Raw genomic sequence first — 19,880 nt, forward strand, 5'->3', positions numbered from 1 at the left:
CGCTTGCGGCCATATTGAGTGGGGTACTAAGATTAATAATGTGCTGGATTAGTCTGACCCAGGGGCAGGGTGCCAATTACCCCCTGGGCCTCTCTGATACCTTTGCAAATGCCCCCCACCACCGCAAGGACTTCATCTCTCCCTCTTGGTCGCTGCAGCAGCAATGCGGCCGAGAGGGGAAGAGATTAAATGCTTACGGCGGCGGTGGGGGGCGTTTGCAAAGGTATCAGAGAGGCTTGACGGGCAATTGCAACCCTGCCCCCGGGGGAAAAAGACTGCGGCGGAGTCGAGAAGAGAATAAGAAGCTCCACTGCCATCGTCTGTACCCTCTTCGATTGGGCTCCTCGGTGGCCACAGCAGTTTCCTCCGCCCACCATTTTGTCATTAAAGGACTTTTTTCTGTAAATATATAAATAATAATATGTAAATATTGTGGTGTGCTGGTGAAAATTTTTACTACTTCTATATTGCTCACGGTGCCATCCGTGGTCGCTACAAGCACAGACCTACTTTGCAGGTTTACTACTTTTCCGGTAAGGATTGCAGCTGGTTTCCTATTATATGACACTGCGCGTCACGCTGCTGACCTCTGCACTGCGCGTCACGCTGCTGACCTCTGCACTGCGCGTCACGCTGCTGACCTCTGCACTGCGCGTCACGCTGCTGGCCTCTGCACTGCGCGTCACGCTGCTGACCTCTGCACTGCGCGTCACGCTGCTGACCTCTGCACTGCGCATTGTTACTGATATTTATACTCTGCGTCACACCGCTGACCTGGTGGAGTTAAGGCCTGGGCAGGGTAGGGGTTAGGTGGGCAACTGGTGGCAAGTAACTTTTCAGGCCTGGCTAGTAGTTTGGGACTTGCAATTTTGAGCCCTGATCTATGATATGTATAAAGGAACAGTTTTACATTCGGCCAGTAAGGACATCCAAAAGCAATCTGAGGGGTGGTTAACTCAGCAAACACAAACGCTAACAAACCCATCTAGAATAACAAAAAACAAAAATGGGAACTATCTGCAGCTCAAAATGCTGCCTGAAGGATCCTGAAAGCATAGTTGCCCTTTTGCAGCTAAATCGAGAACACCTATTTTATATTTGTTATATGTTCCCATTCACATAGCATAAGCTTGAGTTAGGGCTTCTTGTCTTCTTAAGGGTTAAAATTGCTACTTGCTTCTCCTTCTTTGCAAGTTAGGAGGGGTTGTGAGGTGCTTCTGCACTGTACGTTGATGAGAGAAACAGAATTCTCAAATTTCAGTCCTAAATCTTTCTATTAGGACAAATCACTGTGAAGGTGCTGATAAAAACACAGGTTGTGCTTGAGGCAACAAAACATGTAAAAGTTAAGATTTTTTTTTTTTTTATGTATTTTTTGTTATGCTTTGTGAAAAGGAACACACAAAAAAAACATATGAAGTGGGATTTTCTCAAATTTGACTACAGAAGTGGAAATACACTTGAAGCAGCATGGTAAACCGATCCTTGAGACAGAAGATCGGGCAGATCTGGAAGAGACGATGGAGCGTCTGTCAGGAGTCTGACCAAGTTAGTGTACCACATCCACCTGGGCCAGATAAAAGCTAGAACGGCTATGAATGACCGGGTGGATATCATACAGAATTTCGGGTACCGAATGAAGACATTCAGGGACTTGAAATACAAAATGGAGTCGATAGTCCCTTTTGGCTTTGGAAATGTGAAAAGGTTGTATAAGAACCCTTGAAAAGTTTTCAGTAAAGGAACTGGGACAATAATCCCTTGCTCCGGAAGATCCAACAGGGTTACAAGAATGTCTGCTAATTTGAGCGGTGACACAGAAAGATGGGAGAATATGAAGCGAGGTGGGTGTTGGGAACAGAGCTCTAGTTTGTATCCCACTGCAACCATCTCCCGTACCCAGGCACCTGACATGCTGTCCATCTTGATGTCCACAAATGCGAACATAAGTTCCCCATACTTTTTGCCTTAGAGGCCGAAGCTTGGGAGTAAATTCTTTTTGGTCTCGGAAGGGGTGATTTCTAGTCTGAAGCCTAGGCTCCTTCTGCCGGGGCTGAGGAATACTCTTACCCGAGTGACATCCTTGATGACTGTCCAGGGCAGCTTGAAAAGACGTTGTCCTTCGAAGGGCATGCCCAGTATACACTTTTTAATCTCTATTCTGCAGCCCAACATTTCACGCAAAGATTTCTCTGCATGATCACCAATAGGAGACCCACACAGGAAATAAGATGAGAGAGATCCAGTAACCCATGCACACAGTAGTTCAGGAATGTTATCATCTCTAATTGTTCCATGAATTGAGAATTGGCGTGGGGTTAAGCCAGATCCCTTGCCATGAGTTTTGTCCATTCCCCTAGTGTTTTACACACCAACATATTGGCCATGGCAGCTCGTAATGCAGGGCCTGCTAGGGAAAACAAGGGTATAGAGAGTTTCTAAACGTTTATCTATGGGATCTTTAAATACGGATGTATCCTCTACAGCAATCGTCAGTGCTTTGTTAAGGAAGGACACTGGTGGATCATCTATGGGAACTGCCCAATTTTTATTAAAGGCCCCCTCAAAGTATAGTTTATGATGAGTTTCCCAGTAAGTGAACAAAACATCTGGGAATGGTGTGCGCATGGGAAAAATGTTAGTCGTCTTAGGGCCTCTAAGGGATCCTAGAGAGGTAGCAGCACTGGTAGAAGTTATAGGCTGCTCCTCCATTGTTAGGTTTGCATGCACTACATCAATAAGAGTCAAAATGGTATCTCTTACTCTAGGACTGCATAGGCAGTTGAAAGGGCTCTCGAAAACCAGGGGGAAAAGGAGAGGTGCAAATGCAAATGTTAGATCATATTGTTTTTTGTTTCTTTTTAAACACTATAGGAGTACTTCAAATTAGAGTTTGGAAGCAGATATATCTATGTATCGGATTTGAAAACCATATACATAAGAAAGCCAATCAAAAAAGGAGTAAAGTCTGGCCAATGAGAGGGAAACACCAGGGTAGCCAGAAACATCACAAGCTGAACTGAACATATTCTAAGGAAGTGTAAAAGCATATAAGTTTTAACCAGAAATTTGTCTGGAAGCAAAAAAATTATGCAAAATACTAAATCCCTTTTAATATTTCAGAATGTGTAAAGTTTTTTACAATAAAATAATCTGTAATTAGATTTAGCAAAATACAAAAAATAAGTCCATGAGCAGTAGTTGTTATTAAACAGCTTAAATTTCACAACAGAAGAAAGACTGCTCCACAGTTCATATCCATTGTCTTAAGACAAAACAAAGTTTAAACACTCACATCTATTTAGGAAGTTGTCAATGTTCTTGTTTTTCCGCATAGCTGGGAAGTCTAAATCATAGACCATAGCATCCAGTCCATCCTGCAATACATCAGACAATGGTAAGCTGCTTTAAAAACATGGCATAACAAGACAATAAAACAAGAGAAAAGTAAAGCAATTTAATTATATCAGTCAATAAAATGGTACCAGTATGGACTCCTGTAATGGACTGCAAGCTCACATTTAGTTTACTAATTTGTATTGTGATTGTAGTCCATCACGGGAGTGAGCTTGGAGTGGTGGTTACTATACAACACACACAGGGACTATGGGGAACAAAAGTAGCCACCCTCCAGAAGACGGACAGTGTCAGCACCAATTCAGAGATGATTAGGAGGATCTGCAGCCGAGTTATACACAAGTAAGATACATTTTTGTTAATAGAGTACTTGAATGTATTTAAGGTTTAACTCCTGAGTTTAGTGTCACTTTAAAGTAACAAACTCAGGAGTTAAATCTCAACTCCATCTGAGACCAGGCGGTCATGGGCTCACCGCAGTCTATGACTGGACAGTGAAGGAGAAGCAGCACGATGAGCTAATTTCAGACAGACAGACAGAAGCCATAACTTAAAAGTGACACTAAACTCAGGACTTGAATTTGCAAAATGCATTCAAGTACTTTAACTATTAACAAAAATGTATCTTATTTGTGTATCACCCGGCTGTAGATCCTCAAATCATCTCTGAATTGGCGCTGACACTGTCCTTCCTTCTGGAGGGTGGATACTTTTGTTCCCTATGGTCCCTGTGTGTGTTTTAAAGTAGCCACAGCTCCAAGCTCACTCCTGGCTCCATTCACATATAGCATTTGTGTTTCCATTGTGGTATTCCGTGCAGAAGACCGCACGGGACACAAATGCTATATGTTAAACAACTGCACGGATTTAGCTCATTTGCAGCCATTATATAGCCGCGAACGTGCAGAATCAGTCGGATTATTGCGCTTGCACGGTTTTGGGTACCGTGCGGTCTCCGCAATAGTCTCAACAATGCACATTGAAGTGCGTTGTTTTGTGTGTGTGTGGAGCGGCTCCGTGCATATTCGGCAGACAGCCGCCCCAGTGTGAATAGAGCCTTATAGACTACGATCTCAATATAAATTAGTAAAATAAATGAGATTGTAGTCCATCACGGGAGTGAGCTTGGAGCGGTGGCTACTTTACAACACACACAGGGACCATGGGAGACAAAAGTAGCCACCCTCCAGAAGGAAGGACAGTGTCAGCACCAATTCAGGGATGATTTGAGGATCTACATATGGCTGATACACAAATAAGATATAGTATTATTAGTTAGGGTACTTGAATGTATTTTTAAGATATAACTCCTGAGTTTAATGTCACTAACACTTTGCATGCTCTTATAACTGCTTCAAGTAATACAAAACATGGCAGTTACAGCCAGGCTAAAGGCAATGAAAAAACTGTCTTTGTAGTTTGGCCTGGGCTGCCAAATTTTGTGCCACCCAACTACCATTTAACACCCGAGAGAAAGTAGCAAGGAGCACTACAGCAACCAAAAACTATTAAACACATTTAAAATAAAGAATAGAATACAGGATCTATTTGTGTTAATGTGATTAGAATACCAGAGTTCAGGCAGTTTCTGCAGAGTAAAGTGCTGTAAAATGTCATTTCCAATTACAGCTTTAATGTATTTGATCTGTTTACAGTGTTTTATTCATTGAACTGTAGATCATGGTGGAGTTACATGGTAAACAAAAACACAAAACAGTTTTTCTAAGAATATAGTTCAGAATAAACCCCCAAAAATCCCCATTTTAAACTTGGTTGAACTTTCACTTCTTTAAATGAATGAAGGGTAGAATCAGTAGGTGTAGGTCTCCCAATGCAGAAATGGAAATGAGCAAAGAACGCAGAGCTCCTTCACACAAACATTCAAATAAAATGTAGAGTTGCAGCTAAATAAATGAGAAAAGTTCCTCATTTTAATACACTAGGCACTGCAAAAGATACAACATCCAAGTGATGATTGCAGTAACCTCCTGGAAGGTGACTGTTATAAACACCGTAAAGCAATAAAGCTGCAAATATGCAACAGTAACTCTTTTAGAAAAAACTAAAATAAAACCAGAAATAAGAATCATACTACTCATACTGATCACTTCATATAAAACACTAAAAAGAGAACTATGGGGTAAGTGTTTCTTCCCAAAGTTCTCTTTAGGGTCACGGGAGGACAAACACTAGCGTCCTCCCATGACCCAAAGCTCAGTATATAGCAAACTATTGTCCACGATATACTGAGAGCACCACAGCCAAGATGGATCCTGACAAAACTGCCGAGATTCACCCAGCTGCGTGAGTGACAGCTGGCTCTGCCTATCTAGAGGCAGAGCCAGCTGTGCCCGCCCCTGCCCCGTTCGTTCCTCCAGTCAGTGCTGGAAGATCGGAGAGGGGAGGGGGAATCCCTGTGGGGAGCCGTGACTGACAGTTACCGCTCACTGCAGGGAGACGATCGAGAAGTGAGCAGATCGTTGTATGTTTCTGCTCACTTCCCGATAAATAGAGCCGACCTGTGACAATTTCCTTGTCACAGGTCGGCTCTATGAGGATGAGTGGAAATCCCTCACCTCCATAGATCTCCTTGAAAGCAGACAGTTAAACGTTAAAGCTAAGAAGCCCCCTATGTAATAGCCAATTTACATGACAGGTCCTCTTTATGGAGACATCAGGGGTCTCCAAAACCCCTGTCACCTAGGACCCCCAGAGAAGCTGATGAAGCAGAGAACGGCTTCATCAGCTTCTCTAGCTGGAGAGTGACAGTAAATGCAGGAAGTGATGTAATCTACATCACTTCCTGCATTCGAGGACTGAGAGAAGATCAAAGGGAGTTCGTACACTGAACTCCCCTTTGATCTCCTGTCACAGAGCCGTGCCGGTCCCGGCCGCATCGGGCACAGCGAATCTTGGGACCGGCAGTGACAGCTGCTAATACAAGCGATCAAGCGTGTCTAGAGACGCCCGATCACGTGAATGTAAAGCTCCCGGCCGGCCGTGTAATTACAACGGCCGGCCAGGAAGCTGCTCGTCGGGCTCCGCCGTCCTCTCGTCGCGGACGAGTGGATTTTTCAAGCCCTGGCTATTAGTATAATGCAAAGAACCGAGTTTGCTCAATTCCAGCAACCACCACACATGTAACCATTCCCAAGTACGCGGTTCTATGCCTTCTAAGCTCAGACTGCTAGCCTCTCTGGGTGCAGCTGGTGTAGAAAATCGAACTTCACTTGTTTTGATTAAATCTTTACACTTACCCATTTTTTCTGCTTCCAACAAATCAACTTCAAGGACAACATTTTTACTTGCTGCTTAATATATTCCACCCACTTGCAGGTGCCATTCTAACATAATCAATGTTATTCACTTCACCTATCAGTGTTTATAATGTAATGGCTAATTAGTGTAGGCATATGGACATTATCTAAAGTTGAACTCCAGGATGTATATTGCATATAAACTTACATCAGTCCAGCTTGGCTTGATGTAAGTATGGATATCTGATATCTGGAGGGCTGTTGGGGATGCTGACAATCACTGTAGTCGTCTGTACTACATACAGTGATAGCCGTGATCTTCTGGCTGATTCCCCTCTGCATACTGAAGGCAGTTGCTCACTCGGCATCACCATTCACATAATGGCTTGTATATTTTTCAGTGAATAAAAGGTATTCTCTGATTGGACCAGATGGGGAGGGCAGGCGGATGACTTTATGATAGAACTATACAAAACATGGCTTAGGATTTGTACATGGCGTTTACAAAAGACTTTGCAAAGCTTTCAGCCAGCTTCAGTTTTTTTTTTTTAAACCTTCAATGGACGTAAACATTATTCATTCTGTGGATCTGTGTTTTGTGAACCTTTCCTGCTTCTTCTTGAATATTACCTCCACCAGTCATCAGATCACTAGTCATCAGTCAGGCTGCTCTTACAAGGAAGCAATGCCCTGCCTCTACCAAGATGGAGGCTTCTAAAAAGAGATGTTGCAGAATATGGCATGAGAAGTTAGAAATGGGGAAAAGATCAGCTATTCTATGGACAATACTGGTAAATACAGGTGCTTCCACAGTTCTGACAGACCCATTTGGTGGAAGTGGTGGTCTCCGCATAGGTCTGACAGACCTCATCTGTATGGAAGCGGTGGTCTCTGTAAAGGTCTGCTGGCCCCCGTCTGTGTGAAAGCGGTGGTCTCTGCCGAGGTCTGACAGACCTCCCCTCTATGTGAAAGCTGTGGTCTCTGCAGAGGTCCGACAAACCTCCTCTGTATGCAAGCTGTGGTCTCTGCAGAGCTCTGACAGACCCCCTCTATGTGAAAGCTGTGGTCTCTGCAGAGGTCTGACAGACCTCCTATGTATGGAAGCGGTAGTCTCTGTAGAGGTCTGGCAGACCTCCTCTATGTGAAAGCCGTGGTCTCTGCAGAGGTCTAACAGATCCTCTTGCAAGGCAGAGCCAAAGCTCTTGGATCAGCATCTGATCAACATGGAAACATTAAAAGTAATGCAGTTGGCATTCAGATTCAGGTAAAACTAATAAAAAGATGGGACTCAACTATTTTTAAATTTAAAATAGTTATAATTAAAACCAACGGCTATGTTATTATTAATCTGAACACCATGAATGAGGTTTGGATGGATAAAGCAACTTAGAGTACATAAAAACAAACAATACTACACTTGTGAACTACAGTCCCAGAAAAGTTTCCAGGCTTCCAAAGATAACAAAATTCCTGGAGTGACTGATGGCAGCAAAGTGCTGAATGGCGCTACATTATAGAACATTGTGCTCTTTCTCTTTGAAATCACTTATGGGAAATAAAAAATGATATCCTAAGCAGCCAGCACACAAAATATTTGCCTGGTTGGGAAGAAACCTGATTAAAAGATAATTTTTTCACATATATTTACAAAAGAGCAAACATCAATGGTTCAGCTAGTGGCCCCAGGGTCCTGGAGTAAGGCCTGAGCTGGCTGCCCAAACCTTCCATCATTCTCCTCTTGGCCTACTGTAAAAGGTAACACCACGCCAAGGCAAAGATGAAAACACGTTTGCAATGGGCACAGAAAAGAGAAAAAAAAAAAAAGCAATGGATGTTTACTTATAATACCCTGCTTATATCAGTTCATAATAGGAAAGCAGTCATTAAAGCTGAACTCCAGGATAAGCAAATACTGACAAAATATAAAAAGGCATGTGTATTTTTACCTGAAATGGTGGAGTGCTGTGTGAATTTCCGTTTTCTTATCTATACTATAACCCAGGGTGAAACTTTGTCTCTATGCAGGAGTGTCCTGTAAGAAAGACCAGTCACTGCCGTGCTCTCTTCTTGTGCAGGGTGACTGGTCTTGTATCCGCCCCCTCCTGTAATTTTCTTCTGGTAGCCCGCAGTGGTTGGAGCCTACTGGGTCCCTCCTACAGTTCTGCTTTCTGCCCAGACTATGTACGGCACAGTGATGATGTCACCTCTACTTTTATGGGGTAATATCTGTGTTTCCAAAGGCATTTGGTGCACACAAAAGTAGATTTATATTCTTTGCGGCTATTACGGAATATATTTCAACAAATGTTTTTGTGCCCAGAGTTCACTTTTATTGGAAAAGTTACACCTAAAACACCTTCACTAGACTTCCTAATTACGAAGGCTTGTTGGCCTTAGTATGATATGAAGTAATCAGGAAAAAGGAGCATGATGGCCTTGCACAGAATAAGAGAGATGCAGGTTAGGAGACATGTTTGGGGTTCTTTTTTCACAAACAGGTCAGCAGTTGAGATCCCATAACCATTCCTCTGAAGTATGGTCACAACTCTAATTACTGCAAAACCTATTGATGCTCCAGCAAAAGATAAAACTTGACATTGTTTTTTTTGTTTTTTTAAGAAAAAGGAATGTCACCATAGACAATAGTGTATGTGTCTAACACTGTTTGTATAAAGGCTCATATGTTGACGGGCGTTCTTTTTCTACTTTTGACATGCGTGTGAAATGCACATCAAAAGCAAAATGCCATTGACTTTAAATTGACCTGTACACATGACATTTCAGAGGCTGGATATGACCTGCATTGCATGGTGCTGCTTTTCTTTGAACCGCAGGTCAAAACAGGTCAAATGCAGACCACAACACCCGCCGGCAATAACCCAAAAGATCTTTTCCACACAAATGTTTAGGGCTGCAACAACTAATCGACATAATCGATTATTGAAAAAACTAGAAAACTCATCTGTAGAGCTTGGAGTTTTGGTTCTGTTGGCTCCAAGCAACTGGTTGAGTTAGCAAAACAATTCTCAAGCATACCAACTGAAGGCACCTTTAGATTGTGTTGACTTTCTATTTATGACTGCAGTCATTGATGGACCTTATACTTGATTTTATGCCAGTAGAATTTTAATAAATGCGCTCTTTTATACTATTGATGGGCACTATGGAGGCTTCTTTTTATTCCTAATATGCACCTGGAATTCTGAGAGATATACACACAGACCTCGGAAGCTTTGCCACAATTGGCTGTGTAGACACGATAGACTGGGCTGTTACCAAGGAGGAGAAGGAGAGGTCTTGTATTCTGATTTCGTTGCCGTCTGGGTCTTTCCCGCCCGACTATACTTACTAAGTGAAAGAGGATAGGCGTTTTTTTGACCAAGGTCTATATATAAGGTGAGCAGCACTCCTTAGGGTTAGGGCGATTGGTCATTGCCAAAGTTATCATGGAGGTCTCGCACTTAAGCTGTACATGCAACGTGTAACTTTCTACCTATCTTTGGGACACTCATTTACTTCAGGCTTTGTTTGCACGTATGACGTTCATGCACTTTATATTGAAATATTTTATGTATTGATGTTATTTGTCATTTATGATTTGATCGCATTAATTTTTTTGTGAAAATTCGATACATAGTTGATTTTTTTTTCAGTTTGACACATTGATAGTATGTATCGAATTTTCTCAAAAAAATAAATGTTATCAAAATCATAAATGACCTAAATAACATCAATACATTAAATATTTCAAATGCATGAACTTCATACGTGCAAACAAAACATGAAGTAAATGAGTGTCCCAAAGATAGGTAGAAAGTTCAACGGTGCACGTACAGCTTAAAAGAGAACTATGGGGTAACCTTTTTAACCCATAGTTCTCTTAAGGTCATCCCGTGACCCAAAGGCAAGCTGTATACTGAGAGTGCACCAGCCGGGACGGATCCCGATAATACTGTCCAGATGCACCCAGCTAGCTGATTGCCTCTAGATAGGCAGATCCAGCTGTGCCCGAACGCCCCTGTTCCTCCAGTCAGTGCTGGAGGATCAGATAGGGGAGGGGGGAATCCCTGCAGAGAGCGGGGACTGGAAGTCACTGCTCTCTGCAGGGAGATGATCGGAAAGTGAGAAAGCGACGGTATGTGTTCGCTCACTTCCCAGTCTATAGAGCCAACGTGTGACAGTTGGAGCCGAGGTGTGACAATTAAACTATGAGGATGAGTGGAAATGACTCACCTCATAGTTCTCCTTTAAGTGAGACCGCCACAATTTTCTTTTCTTTTGGTGATCTGGTGCTGCATCATCGGGGGCCAGCTGAACAACCAGAAAGCCAGCTCCCCATGACATCACCAAGCAAGATGGTGGCATGGGACAAGACCTGAGGGAAGATGGCGGAGCAGAAGACAATGGTGAAAACCGTTGGGCTTGTAAGCATGTGATTACAACATAAAAAGAGCACCAAAGTTAAGTGGGGAGGATAATTTGGGATGGTAAAATTGCTATTTAATATCTTGGAGATTATTTGTAATTCCCTTAAATTCTATAGTTACAATGCCCTTGCTGAGTAAAACAAAAATCAAGACCCTGAGGCAGTTTCTACAACTACAAACAAATGATTGTTTGGCTTTTGAGATTTTCTATTGATATTCACCAGCAATTCTAAGCAGCCTATTTATAGAATAGACGTAATCAAGAACAGCTAGTCAAAATGTCATTCTCAGGATACGGGATCACAAACTGCATTACAAGCTATACATGACTGCACTGTTCTGTTGTGCATCCATTCCATGTAACTGTATATACCGTGTTTCCCCGAAAATAAGACACTGTCTTATATTTTTTTTTGGCTCAAAAAAACACAATAGGTCTTATTTTCGGGGTAGGTCTTATTTTCGGGGAAACAGGGTAGCACATTTATTCTTTGCTTGCTGCTGCACTAGTAAAGTATGATATATATATAGGGATGCGTGGATACCATTTTTTCTAGACCGAGTACAAGTACCGATACCAATTACTAATATCATTTTTAGCGTCATGTGAGTTTTTCTAAAACAATGCAGACTAATGATTTCAGGACAGTGGTGGAGCACAAGGGCCCGGTCACAGCTGCAACCCTGGTAGTTCTGCCACTGACCCCAAGCTGTAGAGGGACTACAAATCTCAGCAATAGATTATAAAGCAATGCAGAATACCATCAACTATAGTGGATTACAAATCCCAGCAATACCTTATATAGCAATGCAGAATACCATCATCTATAAAAGGACTACAAATCCATTATACAGCAATGCAGAATATGAAGCTACATACTTTGTGTTGCTCACCAGGGTTCATGTACTCCACGTCCATGTACTGCCACACGAGTGCAGGAGAGCTAGAGCACATTGGTGAACACCCGAGATGCAGATGAGAGGCTGAAGGGCAGGGCCACAAACGTGGGTCGTATAGGAAGCCACAGAAAAATGCAGGAAACAGTCAAGTGCTGGAAAGAGGGGGGCATTTATTGATATCTTATTGAGTCCTTGATGTCCATAGAAGCTAGAAAGGCCTGGTTAAGGGGGGAGGCAAAGATATATCTGGTGGAATTTCTGGGCTCAAGTAAAGATATTCAGAGCTTTGAGATCCAAGATGACGCACATGTCCCCCTTTGGATTTGGAAACGTGAATAGATTGAAGAAAACCCCTTTAAAACATTCTGCTGCAGGAACTGGGGCAATTACATTTTGGACTAGAGAGATATCAGTGGAAGTCTTCTCATCTCTACAGTGACACAGGAAGGTTGGAGGTGAGAAACAGGGTGGTGAAACTCCAATTTGTAACCCTAGGATACCTCCTTCTGCACACAAGTGTCAGAGATTCAAGTTGTTCAGCTATCCACAAAGGTTATCTTGGGCTACAGCTTTATATTAGTCCATTCCTTCTGAAAGACTGCATTCACACCTGAGCCACAAGAAACATGCACGTGTTCAGCGCATTTTTGTGTAACACGTATTTTGCAAGCAGATCTAGACACATTGGGGAAACATGGGCAAATATGCATAAAATTTGCAAAATTGCAACAAACGCACATTTATGAGTGTTTTCGATCGAAGTATAAAAGGCCAAAAAGCGCGGAATCTGCCATATAGAAGCTCATGTACTTTCTTCATGCGAGAAAATGGGCAGATGTAAACATGGCCATATAAACGAACGGGGGGGGGTTGGGTGGGAGGGGGTAGATGTTTGTGGGGTTTTTTTTTTAAGCATTTCTTCAGGAAGAATAAGGGCTAAGGGGTAGTACAACCCAAAGGTTAAAATCTTCCCATGTCCCTTAATGGGTGAGAAAGATGATTTCCTTCAATTTCTTATTTTAATTGTTAAACATCAATTTCAGGTATGAAGTGAAAGCATTCAGGAGCTACAAATCTTATCAAGCATATAGAGCTACTATGCCAAAGGTCGGAGTTTTGGTCACACACCTCAGAATAAGTACACACAGCTCCTTCGATATGTAATAGTGTTTTCTTTTTGTTTTTTTAAAGCCTTAGCTCTGCAACTTTGTCTACCTGTATCTCTGTAAACTTCCAAAGCAATTTTAAATCCGAGAGCTGGCTTGAGCTGACATACATACATACATACATACATACATACATTAGGCCCATTTCACACAGCACCTTGAGTTCCCGTGCACAGATTCCCTGCTGATTGGAAAAGATGTCACCATTGCATCATCCACTTCCCTCCGGATTTTTCCTCCATTGCGAGCTAGAAATTACTGGACCCACATTGGTCAATGGGGAAACATGTGTCCATTTATATCAGATTACCCCCAATCTGCCATGATCAGGTCAGCTGAAAAACGGAACTCTAATCCGTTTTTTTTTTTTTCAGACCTGGCCGGAGGAGCCGGGGGTTATAAAATGCAAACGCACACACATCTATGTAGATACAGCTGCCCGTAGACTAAAATTGGGCTTCCGATCAGAGCTGCCTGAAAAAAAGTCCATCGGCTTACAAACAAATTGCTGATCTCAATGTAAAAAATGCTTTTGTACTATTAAAAAGGCACAAATAATAATACTAGAGGTGCACTGAAATTGAATTTTTTTTTTTACTTTACTGTTGGGGGCTCTGAGGAAATATTAAGAGTCTAAACAGACCCCTGATTTTTACCTTTTGAAATAGAAAAAGAGATTGAGGACAGAGAGTCCTCAACCTCTTTTGATGTAGCCCCTGTTATAAATGAACAGGAAGCCTCTATACCAGTGGTTCTCAACCTGTGGGTTGGGACCCCTTCGGGGGTCGAATGACAATTTGCCAGGGGTCGCCGGAAGTCTCCCACTATTAGATTATCATCATTATTATTAATAATAAAAGCTGACACCCTCGGCTTGTGTTATATGGTTTGCCATTTTAGCTGTTACAACAGTGGTTCTCAACCTGTGGGTCGCTGTGTGATTTCTGCTGTGCTCGGTGAGAGTCCTCCTCAGTCCTCTCCTAGCGCAGCAGTGTCAGTTCTCCCGCCACACTGCCAGATGTCGCTGCAGCAGCCGCGTCAACCCCAAATTTTAACGTTGGGGGTCCCCACAACTTGGCAAATGTTACCAAGGGGTCCCGGCCCTAGAAAGGTTGAGAACCACTGCTCTATACGGAGTGCTCCTGTCCATTCATAAAATATGGATATAGTAGGAGTTACCATGTCCACAATCATGAACAGGAAGTGATGTAGCATACTTTCTGCTCATTCATAATTGGGGACACAGTACACATACTTTGTCCTCAATTGTTTGCAAACACTCAATGATCAGCTAATTGTTGTGTTTGGAACCGGTCTCCATCCCAAGTCTCTGTCTGTCACAGGAGGCTGAGCGGGGTAGTGCGGGAGGAGAGTTCAGCCTCCTGTGACACGCTTGACAGCGCTCTCCTCCACCCTCAGCCTCCTGACAGTTTCTCTCCTCCCCACTGGACTATGCTCTGTGTCAGAGGAGACACGGAGCAACGCCAAGTGGGAAGGAGAGAAACTATGGGTGCACCGCATCTTAAGCCGAAAAATTGTACTTACGCCATTATGCCCAAAACATAATAATTTTCGGCCAATATGTTTCAGTGCATCCCTAAATAATACAGAACCATGTTCATTGCAGGACTTCTTAAGAGACCACCTTGACACAGGTTATAAAAGTATCAAACAAACCATTCTGTAAAGAGAAACCAATGTAACAGCATACATCCCGAGATAATCCTATAGCTTTGCCGAGTTTTCTATCATATTCCTGGTATTTCTAGTATAAAATTCCAAAACAGGCATGCACACGTAAAAAGATATTTGAGCTATGTAGCCTAACTCGAACAAGACAACAATGAACTATGGAAGTCTGCTAGAAAAATGATGTAACCTGAGAGAACATGCATGTATGTATGTATGGAATAATCACAAGACCTTTTATAATGCGTATACACCTCAGTGGCAATAATGAAACATGGCTTCTACAGTTTATCACATGGCCTGCTCACATTATCACAGTTAGGTTACCATCTTGTGTTGACTTGTAATGTAACTGTAATGTCCTCCTTATATTGTAAAAGATGCACTGAAATTTCGGCTGAAAATTTCACTTTTTGCAAAATGCCGAAAGTGCCATGACGGACGAAAATGCGCCAAAAATTCAGTGCATCCCAGCTTCTCTCCTCCCTGCTGCGTGCCGGTCTGTGTGCCTTCTGATGCAGCAGCCAGCACCCAGCGGGGAGGAGAGAACGTTTCAGGATGCCGAGCGGTGGTGGAGGAGAGCGCTGTCAGCGTTGTAGGAGGCCGAGCTCTCCTCCCACACCTCGCGGCTCGGCCTCCTGTATCAGGATGGAGAGCGGTGATTGGAGGAGAGCGCTGTGATGCCACAGGAGGTGGAGTTCTCCTCCTGCACCACCCTGCTCTGTCTCCTGTGACAGCCGATTCAGCATGGAGAGTGGAGTACAAACATTCAGCCATCAGCTGATGGCTGATTGTTTGTAAATAACTGGACATAGCATGAGTTACTATGTACCAGTTATGAGTGAAAATGAAGTGATCTACATCACTTCATGTTCATTCATGATTGTGGTAACTCATACTATTTCCACAAGTTATGAACAGGAAAACTCAGTATAGAGTTCATGTTCATTCAGTGCGGGCCTGCAGAAAAAAGAGATTGAGTGCTCTTAATCTTTTTTTCCTATTTTAAAAGGGAAATATCAGGGGTCTGTTTAGAACCCTGATATTTCCCTAGAGTCCCCTGCAGTAAAGTGAAAGAAAAATAAATCAAAATAAAATGTAACAAATTTTTTAAAACTGTTGGAAAAAAGAAATGTTCGGTTTCAGCCTGACAAATTTTTTATTTTCAGTTTAAAAATTGCATTTCGCTGCATCCCTAAATATTAATAATGATAAACATATAGTAGATGCATCCAGGACTACCTGAAGCACAGCTGGCAAAAAAACACAACAATGCAAGTGTGCTGTGCTGCATAAAGTACATTCAAACCGAAGAACCTATTTTTATTTTTTTTATTTTTGGAAAAAGTAGGAAAGAGTTAAAGTGGACCTTCGTCCCCATAAACAGCCTAGCACTTTTTTTTCACCTAGGCAAGAAATGCGTGGCTGTGGTGCCCGCAGCCTCCTGGAATACTCATGTCACTCACTACTGATGGAGAATACAAGTGGCTACACTGATACACATTGTGTAGGCATGGTCAACACTAGTCATCCTTAGGAGGCTAGCCCTAAGCAATGATGTGCAGCAGAGGTTGAGTGCGTGTAGACAAGCAGTGACTGCTAACAAGATAGATGAGATAGTAGCACTATATGGAAAACAAAGACAAAAAAAAATTGAAAACAGCATTTTAATTTAAAAATTTACAATTCTTAGATACACCAAGGTTCAGCAAACAAAATATTAAGCTGGGTATACAATGGTAGATTTTCAAAGGAACTTTCATATGAAAAAATCTTGTCAGAACATTCGATAATGCCATCAGAGACTAATACAAAATGTAATAAAATGTTCCAAAAACTAATTTTTTACTGAATAACAATAACATAATTCTACTGGTATTTATAGCCAGTTTATGGTCCAGATCTACTTTAAATGATAAGTCATGTCTGCTGGGATCCAACACATACAATTAAAAAAGGGGCTGGCCAATGTTAGAACTAGAAAAAAAAAAAAAAGGTGAAAAAACAGGATCCAAAACACAGTCAATAGATTGCAGGTTTTGCACAGCCCTAGATTACAGTAAAGTTACATAGGTGTGTCAACATTTCTCTTTGATATGTGGAAGGAGGTTACTTCCAGGTCTGAAAGGATACTGCTACGTAAAGTAAACAAACTGTAGAATTTTCCACAAAAGCTTAACTGCACCTTCAGAGAGTGCTATACAGTCTTTTCATTGATCGACATGACCTGCCACATGATAGAACAGGACAGAAGTCCTACAGTGATCACTAAAGAAAGTAGGGTTACAATTAAAACTGCTTGCCACGGTTACTGATACTCAGGTTTAGGTGCCCTTCATATACATTACTTTAATTAAATCCACATATTGTATTGTTTAAGAACTTTGTAACATTAGTAGCATTCCGCTTCCACGACCTTGTGAAACTGGTTGACTCGTTTAGAACACTGAATACTGGGAAAACGTCCAAAGTAATATAGGCAATTCCTGACATTCCAGTGAGGAAAATACTGGGCGACAGTCTAAAAAGTAAAGTTCTATTTCAATTCAACTACACAAAATAAGGGAACATAATAGAGAGAGAGAGAGAGTGTGTGTGTGTGTGTGTGTGTGTGTGTGTGTGTGTGTGTGTGTGTGTGTGTGTGTGTGTGTGTGTGTGTAAATATATATAAATAAATAAAACTCAATCATGTCACTCACTACTGATGGAGAATACAAGTGGCTACACTGATACACATTGTGTAGGCATGGTCAACACTAGTCATCCTTAGGAGGCTAGCCCTAAGCAATGATGTGCAGCAGAGGTTGAGTGCGTGTAGACAAGCAGTGACTGCTAACAAGATAGATGAGATAGTAGCACTATATGGAAAACAAAGACAAAAAAAAATTGAAAACAGCATTTTAATTTAAAAATTTACAATTCTTAGATACACCAAGGTTCAGCAAACAAAATATTAAGCTGGGTATACAATGGTAGATTTTCAAAGGAACTTTCATATGAAAAAATCTTGTCAGAACATTCGATAATGCCATCAGAGACTAATACAAAATGTAATAAAATGTTCCAAAAACTAATTTTTTACTGAATAACAATAACATAATTCTACTGGTATTTATAGCCAGTTTATGGTCCAGATCTACTTTAAATGATAAGTCATGTCTGCTGGGATCCAACACATACAATTAAAAAAGGGGCTGGCCAATGTTAGAACTAGAAAAAAAAAAAAAAGGTGAAAAAACAGGATACAAAACACAGTCAATAGATTGCAGGTTTTGCACAGCCCTAGATTACAGTAAAGTTACATAGGTGTGTCAACATTTCTCTTTGATATGTGGAAGGAGGTTACTTCCAGGTCTGAAAGGATACTGCTACGTAAAGTAAACAAACTGTAGAATTTTCCACAAAAGCTTAACTGCACCTTCAGAGAGTGCTATACAGTCTTTTCATTGATCGACATGACCTGCCACATGATAGAACAGGACAGAAGTCCTACAGTGATCACTAAAGAAAGTAGGGTTACAATTAAAACTGCTTGCCACGGTTACTGATACTCAGGTTTAGGTGCCCTTCATATACATTACTTTAATTAAATCCACATATTGTATTGTTTAAGAACTTTGTAACATTAGTAGCATTCCGCTTCCACGACCTTGTGAAACTGGTTGACTCGTTTAGAACACTGAATACTGGGAAAACGTCCAAAGTAATATAGGCAATTCCTGACATTCCAGTGAGGAAAATACTGGGCGACAGTCTAAAAAGTAAAGTTCTATTTCAATTCAACTACACAAAATAAGGAAACAAAATAGAGAGAGAGAGAGAGTGTGTGTGTGTGTGTGTGTGTGTGTAAATATATATAAATAAATAAAACTCACACACACTGCATTCAGAAAGTATTCAGACCCCCTTCACTTTTTTCAATTGTGTTATGTTGCAGCCTGATACTAGTTGTTTAAATTCTTTTTTTTTTTTTTCTTTCTCATTAATCTACACTCAGTACCCAGTAATGACAAAGTAAAAACAGAATTTTAGAAATGTTTGTAAATGTATGAAAAAGGAAAAACTGAAATATCACATTGGCATAAGTATTCAGACCCTTTGCAACAACAGTTAAAATTTAGCTGGTCACCTGGCCAAAGTGAGCCATCGGGGAGAGGGGCCTTAGTAAGAGAGGTGACCAAGTACCCGAAGGTCATTCTGACTTAGTTGCAGAGATCCCGTGTGGAGATGGGACAAAGTTCCAGAAGGACAGCTATCACTGCAGCCCATCACCAATCTGGCCTTTATGGCAGAGTGGCTAGACGGAAGCCTCTCCTCAGTGCAAAACACATGAAAGCCCACTTGGAGTTTGCAAAAATGCACCTTAAAGTGACATTAAACCCTCAGATTTTTTAACATAAACCAATACTGTAATGTGTGCCTTACTGTAATCCATGGTAGTTTCCTCCTCTTTGCTGCTCTTCCTTTTAAATCTGTATCTGTTCTCATACTGGGCAGAACTTCTGTTTGGCAGCAGACTGCCTTGTCTCTGGAATGGATACATGGTGTCTGGGTGTAGGTTTGCAACCTGAGCCAGCACTACAGGAAGAGGCAGTCAGCTGCAAAGGGAAGTTCTCCCCAAGCATGAGAAGACATGAGGATTTAAAAGGAAGAGTAGCAAAGAGAAGGCAAACTGCCATGGATTACAGTAAGGCACACATTACAGTATTGGTTTATGTTAAAATCTGAGGGTTTAATGTCACTTTAAGGACTCTCAGACTGTGAGGAACAAGATTCTCTGGTCTGATAAAACCAAGATTGAACTGTTTGGCCTCAATTCTGAATGTTATGTCTGGAAGAAACCAGGCACAGCTTGTCACCTGCCCAATAACATCCCAACAGTGAAGCATGGTGGTGGTGGCAGCATCACGCTGTGGGGGGCATTTATCAGCAGCAGGGACTGGTCAGGGTTGAGGAAAAGCTGAATGGAGCAAAGTACAGAAATATCCTCAATGAAAACCTGTTCCTCAGCACTCAGCATCTCAGACTGGGCCGAAGGTTCACCTTCCAACATGACAACGATCCTAATCACACAGCCAAGGAGA

At 41.8% G+C, this 19,880-nt stretch overlaps 1 protein-coding gene across 1 annotated transcript in view; it reads right to left on the reverse strand.

The window, feature by feature from the left end:
- Nucleotides 1–19,880, reverse strand: part of ROCK1 (Rho associated coiled-coil containing protein kinase 1) — a 104,313-nt gene that overhangs the window by 58,046 nt on the left and 26,387 nt on the right. Inside the window, exon 2 of the mRNA XM_018568759.1 lies at nucleotides 3,296–3,377. Coding sequence (XP_018424261.1) covers nucleotides 3,296–3,377 — 82 coding nt within the window. The remainder of the gene's footprint in view (nucleotides 1–3,295; nucleotides 3,378–19,880) is intronic.

The sequence above is a fragment of the Nanorana parkeri genome, unplaced genomic scaffold, assembly GCF_000935625.1.
Source record: "Nanorana parkeri isolate BGI_ZX_2015 unplaced genomic scaffold, ASM93562v1 scaffold1240, whole genome shotgun sequence".
Classification (NCBI taxonomy): Eukaryota; Metazoa; Chordata; class Amphibia; order Anura; family Dicroglossidae; genus Nanorana; species Nanorana parkeri.